At 33.2% G+C, this 9,843-nt stretch overlaps 1 protein-coding gene across 1 annotated transcript in view; it reads left to right on the top strand.

Moving 5' to 3' along the window:
- Window positions 1-235: 235 nt before the first annotated feature.
- The window catches only part of LOC143555005 (uncharacterized), a 49,128-nt gene continuing 39,520 nt past the window's right edge, over window positions 236-9,843 (top strand). Inside the window, exons 1-4 of the mRNA XM_077044647.1 lie at window positions 236-1,039; window positions 1,087-1,276; window positions 2,889-3,121; window positions 9,346-9,354. Of these exons, the coding sequence (XP_076900762.1) occupies window positions 236-1,039; window positions 1,087-1,276; window positions 2,889-3,121; window positions 9,346-9,354 (1,236 nt within the window). The remainder of the gene's footprint in view (window positions 1,040-1,086; window positions 1,277-2,888; window positions 3,122-9,345; window positions 9,355-9,843) is intronic.

Raw genomic sequence — 9,843 nt, 5'->3', positions numbered from 1 at the left:
CATGAAGATTTCTTGTAAACTTCAACTTGCAAATAAACTGTACAATGTTATTTGTGATTTTATAACACGTGGATATTTAAATCCAGGCGGCTCTAATTGAGTCGGATTACAGAACTCTAAGACGCGTTTGTTGATTATACTTTAATTTGGTTTTATCTTACCTTTTTTTTTCTCTCTTTCTCAGTCTATGCTATAGTCCTACAAGTGATCCTGTAACTCAATATCCAATCAAGAGATGCTCCCTTTAGTGGCAACCAGAGTTGAAGAGAAATTGTATTCATTAGCAACCGAGTGCGCATTTCTTCGTTTTTCTATTGAAGATATTCAGTTAGCTACTTGGAACTTTGATGTTGATTTGATCATTGGAAAGGGAGGTTTTGGAAATGTATACAAAGGTCATATTTTTACTAGAGATACTACTCCATGTTTTGTTGCCATTAAAAGGTTGGATACATTTTCTAACCAAGGGGCAGCTGAGTTCATGACCGAAATTGAGATGCTTACCAAAGCACGACACCATAACCTGGTTTCTTTAATTGGTTATTGTTCCGAAATCAACGAGAAGATACTAGTTTATGAGTACATGCCCATCGGGACCGTTGAGCATCATTTGCACAAAGCTGGAACTCCTTTATCGTGGATGGATCGACTAAAGATAAGCATAGGTGCGGCACGAGGATTACAGTACCTTCACAGTGGTGTGCATACCAAACAAGAAATTATACATGGAGACGTGAAAAGCTCAAATATTCTTCTTGATGAGAATTGGGCAGCAAAGATCTCAGATTTTGGGATGTCGAAAGTTATAAGTCAACAATCTTCTGGGGTGATTACCAAAGTTAAAGGCACATTTGGGTACCTAGATCCAGAATACTGTAACACCGGAAAGTTGACTAAGGAATCAGATGTTTATTCCTTTGGGGTTGTTTTGTTTGAGTTGCTATCTGGCAGGTGTGCACTGGATACACTCTTTGTAGAGGATGGGATTAATTTGGCAGGTTGGGCTAAAAGGAGCATCAAAGAACGACGATTAGATCAGGTTGTTTGTGCTAATATCACAAATCAAATTTCTCCAAAATGTTGAAGGTGTTTGTCCGGATTGCAGACCGTTGTTTAAAAAGCTCTAGAAAAGAGCGCCCAACAATGACTGATGTGTCTACTCTTCAGCTTTCAACGGCATTACAGGAGCAATATGCCAGTTCTGCTCAGGGTGCTAGTTCAATGGGTTTCACCCATAGAATGCAGCACTTACTTTTCGGGTCTAGGCTTAACTCTGGTATATCCAAACTCCTTTATAAGTGCTGTGTGATATATATGGTTGGGTTTAATTGCATAGTCCGCGTGTTATAAATTTAGAGTGTGTTTGGTTCACTAAAAAGTCATTGAGACATACTGAATGATTCAGAGCCTACCTATATCTATTAATCGACTAGGCCGCTTATTAATTCAACACAAGATTGTCAAACAGCCCCTTACTTTTATAGCCCTAGTACAACAATGGTATATTGTAGTCCATTTAACAAGTCCTGGAAATTAAAAAAGATGGCATGGAGTGTATACACATTTATCTTACAAAATAACCTTTTCTATAAGTATAGGAAGGACATTATCATTTTTGTAAATGCCATTCTCAAAGATCAGAACGGATTTATTACTTTTATCAAATTCTTGAATGACTTACATTCGTTAAGATTGAGAAGTCCCCTACTAAATGTTTGTAGTTGCAGTGCTTGTAACAATTATCTGCAAGAACATACATCAAATATTGCCATATTGGGGTCAACTCAAGATTTTAGAGTACTATAGTGTCATGCATTTTTTTTTTTTTTTTTTTGGTTTTTGGTTTTTACATCTTGAATATGATTTATTTTCTTGTTTTTTCTCTCTATGTTGTTAAGCTGATCCTCCCAACTCTGGATCCAAAAATATATATACGGCCCACACTGTTCTTGCCACGGAACCGAGTTCAAGTAAGATGAATTACGAACATTCACTATGTTACTTAGGGCTGTAAATGAAACCAATCAACAAGGCCTTTTTCATATATATGTTTTTTAGTTTTTTATCCAATGTTTTCAGAATTAAACCAATGAAACAATTGCCATACATGTTCACTAGTCAGACTAGACTGGACAATGTTATAAATAATACTCCCTCCGTCCCATTTTAAGTGTCTTAGTTTGAATTTCCAAGTCTTTCTTTTGCAATTTTGACCGTAAATATTTTTGTTCGTGTCATATAATACTTAATGAAAATTATATCAATGTAAAATACATTTAAAACCCAATCCATTCATATAATTTTATCAAGTATTATATGACACGAATAAAAATATTTACGGTCAAAGTTGCAAAAGAAAGACTTGAAAATTCAAACTAAGACACTTAAAATGGGACGGAGGGAGTATAATACATATATATGATGGGTTAATTGAGGAACCACAAAAAATTGAGAACTAGGGAATCCCGTGCTAACATGAAAAAGAGAGTTTTTTTAATGATTTTTTTACATTTAAAACTCTCGGTTACCCTGTTCAATTCCTCACTTTTACTACACGGATTTTACCAAAAGACTACTTGTTATGTTAAATATGTTTTTTATCATAAATTATACGAGTGCTAAATACTATTATGTATGTTTATTTTTTTAGGTTTATTACCGTTAAGGTTACGAACCTGGCCGATCGATACTGTCAGTGCACCGCCGCGTTTTGATTCCTTGTTTGAGACTAATAAATATAATTCAAATTGTTCCCTTTGGATCGGTTCCATTAGAAACCATTTTCATTGCTAACAGTTTTTTAAAAAACTTACAATCGTCAAATACATCTTTTGGCATTTTGGATTAATATCTGATTTGCAAATTGCAATGTATTCAACTTTCTTTAGAAACAAAATCTGTTCTGGAAGAGGTTCCAACTAGTCCACTGCGTGTACCACCTAGTCCTCACAGATTCGCGATGTCTCCAAAACTTCATAGGATTGGGTCGGTTCATTTAACCTTGAGACAGGTAGCAAGAGCCACCACCCAAAATTTTTCGCCATCGTTAAAGCTTGGTGAAAGTTGTGGAACCGTGTACAAAGCTCAATTACCTGACGGACGATTTGGTGCAATAAAACGGGCAATAAAAGGTAATATCATTTGTTTATTATGTTCATTTATGTTTGCTTATTTATGTTTGTTTGTGTCGGCTTACATTTGTGAATTGTTCCTTTAGAATTTTGACAAACGATTATGAACAGGCATGTTTATTTTCTTAACAAAAGACAATGAAAAAAAAATTCATCTGATTAATTGCAATCGAGTAGTTAAATAGTCATAATGTAGGATTAATTTCTTCATAGTTTTTGCCATAATTGGAATATAACATGATTTTTGGGAATTAGAACTTGCTTATGTACAAGGCATGGTTACACATTGTAATTGTAGAATTGATACATATGATCTTGACATTTCTTCTAGAAAAAGTTGATAACCTGCCGTTTGAAAAACTTAAAGTCAAATGTGTGTCTCAAAAGTCCATGATCTTTTCTATTCTTTGTTTAGCGTAGGCGCAGTTTTTTTAACAAGTAAATATTACACACTATGGGGATTGAACCCTTAGAGCGCGTTCACAGAATAGAGTGAAATTAGAATTTGCATAAGATTGGAGTATGAAAGAATTGGATTTGAAATCTAAACATTTCAATAGAAATTGAAATCCAATTCCATTCTTGATGTGTTCGTTTGACAAATGAAATGAAATCGTTTTTTTAAACGAGGATAACGGCGGAAACATTTTAGTTTTTTTGTTTTTTATTTATATTAGGCGTTATGATTTTTTTTTTGAATTTTTTTAGGGTTAACTATTAAGATTAGAAACCCCTCAAAAATATTAAAAGTAATGATAAAAAGTTCATAACTCCAAAAATAAAAAAAAGTAAAATGTTTTATTCGTTGTCCTCGTTAAAGAATTAAAAAGAAAAAAACAAAACCCCAAGGAAAGAATCCAATGAATTCCTCCGTATTTTGTAAGGATTTGGAATTCCTTTATTTAAAGGAATGTGAAGGAATTGAATTCCAATTCTTTGAACCGAATACACCAAAATGGAATTAAGATTCCAATTAAAACGAAACGAACACGTTATGTCATGGGATTTTAATTCCAATTCCTTTAAATTCCCACGAATTCTGTGAAACGAATGCGCCCTTAGACCACCAAATTTACAGCCAAGCCATCCTACCACCCCATCAAATTGGGAATGACAATATAGACATAGTTTAAGCATATTAATTTGTCCTAACGGTTTTTGTCATTAAATATTTTTGTTTCTGGTCTGATTTGACGTAAAATAGAACAGATACGACATTGTGAGACATGTTTGTAGAAATGAGCATTGGCATTTCGTGAACCTATGTGGTAGTGTCGGGTTGGCAGGTTGAAATGTGCAACCCCCATCCGACCCATATTAATTTTTGTGTCAAAGATTTCAACCTTAACCCGCACACGCACAAATTTAGGTCGACCTAAAATGACTCGTTTAACCCATATATAATTTAGAGTCAATAGAATAAATGAGTAATATGAGTTTATTTATTTTAAATAATAAAAATTGTGAATTTGGATTGGAAATGACAAATATTATATATAAAAAAATGGAACAGGGATTAAACAAAAACATAACTATAAAAAGTTCTTTTAAATACTTAAACCAGCTAACGGGTCAACTCGTTTTCTAAACAGGTAGTTTTAGTCAACTTGAACCCGATATGTTTATCAAAGGGGCTGTGTTATGATCGATGTGGTTCTTCAATTTAACCAAGAAAATAGAAGGAATCCAAATTAAAAATTTAGATAGAAGATAGAGTTGATTCTTAAATTATCATTTTTCATTCCTAATCATAGAACAAAAGCTACCGGTTATAAATTGCCTTATATTCTACTACCCACTGCTTGCTAACTATAAAGAAAACTAACCACTACAAACATAAGTAAACAAAAACAAAGGAACACATGAAAGTTGCATGGCATTGAATGGGAACGTGGTTCTGATGCAATAATCAGATCGTGGCAAACATGTTAGGATATGTTTAGTGGAGGAGCTATCAAGTGGGGTGATTTGCGTTATTTGGCGCCTAGTCAGTAATTTGTGGGTTTTGGGTTTAGAGGTGTAATGATGGTGTAGCTCAATATATACACACACACACACACACACACACACTAGTTTGATCCCTCCGTATTACTGGAGTTTATTTAAGTTTTTTGTTTTTAATCGTTTTGCTATTTTATGATGATTTATTTTATTTTTTAACGTAGTTTGTTTTAGTTTAATACATATATATTAGTTTGTTATTATATTTTTTTTCGTTTGGGCAGTTGAGATGTGTATGTTTTTTAGATTTTTAACGAACAAAAATACACGAACACGTTGATTTTTGTAAATGAGCAAACATGAACACAAATATTTGTCTAATGAAAAAGGGGACGTTGATGTAGTTGACGATGGCGGGTAGTATCGGAAGTTAACCGGCGATGGAGATGATAGACCAGCAATGGAGAACATTTAAAGAAGATAAATTAAATTAGGGTTTGAGGATGAAAGTATTTACCAATAAATAACCCATTTGAGAGCTATTAGGGTTTGGTAAAACCCATAACCCGTGGAAATTATTCTTTGATAATTAAGGAGTTATTTCACAAATAAATGAGATTATAACCCGTTTAAGGGTTATCCGGGTTTGGTGAGATCCATGACCCGCGAAAATTATTGTTTGATTATGAAAGAGTTTCACAAATAAATGAGATGTTATAATCCATTTAAAGACAATCTGGGTTTGGCGTACCCGCGATTTCTGGTCAAATGCATTTGAAACCTTTATTTAGAAATCAAGCAATCTGGTGGCTCTAGAGAATATAGGGGACAACGTAGGATTTCATGGTGTAGGTCCTCTTTGGATGGATCTAACAACTTTACTCGGATCAATCCGTGTTGTTAGCTAGCGGAAATCATTAACAACACTCGGATCTCGGATCTTAGTTTGTAAAATATAAGAAAGAAAGGTGGAGTTGGTGAGATAGGTGGTAGAGAGAAAACTTCTCTTTTTATTTCCAAGGAGTTGTTTGAATTGTGAAGGGTTGTAGAGAAATGGGTTAAGTGACCCTTTATATAGGGTCCCCATTTCTCCAACTTTTACATTTCGTCTTACAAAATAAATGTACTGAGGTACGTAATACACCGACACTAAGAAAATATAACGACATACACAATCTTAAAACTAATATAGAATATTGGCCCTACAATCTCCCTCTAGGATTGAGTATGTCCAGGAACCTTCACCAAGTTCCTTGCTCCGTCTTTATTTCTTGAAAACTAGTACTTTTCTTGATCCAAGAGCTTGAACGAGATTGGATCTTGACAATTCTTTATTTTCCGATCTTGAAGACTTGAACTTCAATGTGAAGGATCGGCAGCATCAAATTTTAAAAAAATCATATGCGGGAGGCTTGACATCTACTTTTCTTTTGTTCACTTTCCTGTGCCGACTTGCTTCTTTGTTTTGTCTTTTGACTGATCTTCATACATGATTAGCTCCTTTTTAGGTTCAACCCCAACTGTCACGTTCTCGTTTTCTTTTAAGCGCTTCAGCATCGGCAACTTCAGTCCATACAACCCAGAACACTTGATCTTGATCTACCTGTCCATGTACTGCTGCACAAAACTTAGAGCGAATAAGATTCGTTCACAGACCCTATGGAGGGTTAAAGAAGAATTTTCTTTTTCAAAACATGCTCTTGTTTTGAAGTATTTGTAGAATAACGCTGAAATTTTATTCTATCATGTCTTTTAATAAAATATCAATTTCAGTCCCTCAACTTGTAAATGATTCGTTTAAGTCCCAAGTTTCCAACGCACTTTGTATGAACGGCCTTGACAACAAAACACATGATTTTGAATAAAACAAAGGTTTAATAAAATATGTACGAACACATAAAAACTTAAAATCTTTTTGGAACTTTCATATTTCAGATATTTCAAATATATATTAAAGTTGAAACAAGAAAAATGAAATAATAGAAGTAAAGATGAAATTAATATTATATAAGAATAATATTTACATAATTTTCTAATGACTTTAATATTTTTGCGAGAAAGATCACAACATGGAATCACATTGTCTATAATGTCCTAGATCACACTTCTATTTGGATATTATTATGCCAAGAACCCAAAGTCGATTGTAGATATGTTGTTCCACTTTAAACTTAACAAGTATTTTGATTTCACCGTGATACGTTAAGGTATAGTTAGACACAATACTTGTGTGATCCCCTGTTAATCCAACGTGTTACATACTTCATCATACCTCGGGAATACGTTGTGTTCATCAGTATCACATCGAATTGACTCCGACCCCCTAAATGATTGATCAAAACATTTTGAGCTTTCATAAACTTTTTGCAAACTTATATTTTAAACAATATGCAAAGGTTGAACCATGGACTTACTAGTCTTATTGACTTACGCCTTCATATAAAATGTTTGAGACTTACTTGTTTCCCCACGTTATGTGATTCTAATATACCCATTTTTGTTTGATAAAATTATCAATATTTTTGTTGTTGATTTAGAATACTTTTTGAGTATTTTGTAGTTTTTCTGCTTTTTCAGTAATTTTTGATATTTCAATATTTGAATTTAAAGCAAGAAATAAGTTTTCATTGTGACCAATCACTAACGGGCTCGTGTATGACTGACTATTAAGATTTTTGCCTTCATTGATATGATTTATATTGGAGTCGGCAACCGCTTCATAAGAGTGTAACACTAGCATATGCAAGTATTTAAGTTTATATCACTATAATATTTACTAATTTGTCAAGCCTATCTACACATCAAGTAATGATCATGTTGGCTTTTGATCTACTGTTTTCATGTGCTAGGTCACCTAAGACAATTTTCTATCATTTTCCAAAGGTCGGACCGATTTCTCAAAATTTTCTTATATTTCAATATTATCTGACTCCCTCTAAGCAGGGGCTCCATCTAAATGAGAGATAATAATTTTGATACTTTTTCAGATTTTCTTAGCAAAATTGAACTACAAAAAAATATAAAATATTTTTTTCAAGCCAAATGACTTAATTTTCTGTTTTCTTAACAAAGGTAAAATCTTTTTGGTGAGTTAAAATTAACTCATTTTCTCCCTCTATAATTGTGACATATTTGAAAGATATTTACAATTTTATATACAAAAAGATAAAAGAAAAAAAATAATAAAATAAAAGAAAAATCTAATTTAGTAATAAAATAAATTGAAATTAAAAAAAATATATTAAAAACAAGATGAAAATAAAGTTTAAAATGTCAAAATAAAAGAAAAATTAAGCTAAATAGAATAATTTTTAAGTAAAGAAAAATAAAATAAAGTAAAATAAAACAAATTCAAATTTAACTAATTTTACAATAAAAATCAGGTAAAAATAATAACACAAAACTTAATAAAAAAAATCATGGCAAGTGACTCAACAAGAAACAAAAATTGGCACGATCAAAAGCTTTTGTAAACAGGTCTGCATAGTTGTCATCAAAATCAACCCGTTCTATTGTTACAAGCTTTCGGTTCAGATTTGAGAGATGCTAAGGAGGTTCTGGTTTAGTTGTTCCACCAAGTTGACGTCTTCAAACGTCGGACTCCATTTGACACTTTACCTTGTTTAGAAATATTCCCACCTATATCACCAGCAAAAGAAACGTATCCGCAATCGAACGATTTTATGTCAAATAGCAAGGATTCGTCCCTTGTCTTGTGTCGGGTACAATTACTATCCAAATACCAAATACTATTTACATAACGTCTTGGCTAACCCTACACATTAGCAGTTTAATTAGATACAAGTTCCCGAGACTTAGTTGTCTCGGGAGGGTCAACCACAAGGTTGTCAAAAGTCCTTTTCTCATATTTATTTATGAAGTTATGGGGCGTGTCAGAATCAGAGGAACAGTCTTTAGGATTCCATGCACGTGCGGGTTTCCTGTTTTTAAAAGACTTTCGAGACTATCTCCTTCTTGGATTTAAAATAACATCCTCAGATTTTTCAATCTTTGGATGTCTTTTCTGCTTTCCTTTTGATGAATCCTTAGACTTTTCAGTCTTCGAACTCCTTTTAGCTCTCTCCTTCTTGGTTATCCAAAAAGGAGGTTTGTCGTTCCTTTTATTCTTGGATCTCACGTCTATTTTACTGGCAGAACTGCCATGTTGATCATTTCTGTTCCTTGAGCTTGGTTTAGCTCTGGATCTGAATTGATTAAACCGACTGTTCGTTTTCCTTTTCATATCATGCCAGTTCTTGCAATGTCTTGCAAGGTGAGAAGGGTTACCACACACAAAACAAAATTTTCTTCTATCTTCCTTATAGAAACCGTCAGAATTATAATACATAGGTGGTGGTGAATATGGAGATGCTTGTACGGGAACAAACAAGCTGTCAGATCTATGACCTAGATCATCAAAAACATTTGTATAGAAAGAATTCACATAATCTTGTGGATAATAACCATAGTAGCTACTATCAAATTGAATGTACAATTGAGGTTGATAATATTGCTTAGTAGATTGATAAAACTTGTTTCTATGAGGTGGGACATATTTACTAGATGTAATTGCCTTTTCCTTTTCAAAACAATTTTCATTAACTTTGGTTTCCTCAAGTTTACAACTATTTGTCGAACAACTAGGTAAGTTAGTATTCACATATACCTTTTCATGCACGTTTCTATCAACAATGGTTTCATCAAAAGTAGTTTCACAGTCACTATCAGAAATGAAAACATCATTTTCATTTTCAAGAGTCGTGCCAACATG

Source organism: Bidens hawaiensis, unplaced genomic scaffold, assembly GCF_021521415.1.
Source record: "Bidens hawaiensis isolate Kalapana, Puna unplaced genomic scaffold, B.hawaiensis_p1.1 tig00017942_1, whole genome shotgun sequence".
Classification (NCBI taxonomy): Eukaryota; Viridiplantae; Streptophyta; class Magnoliopsida; order Asterales; family Asteraceae; genus Bidens; species Bidens hawaiensis.
Note: the sequence above shows the minus strand (reverse complement) of the source record. Positions and strands in the feature narration are given on the sequence as shown.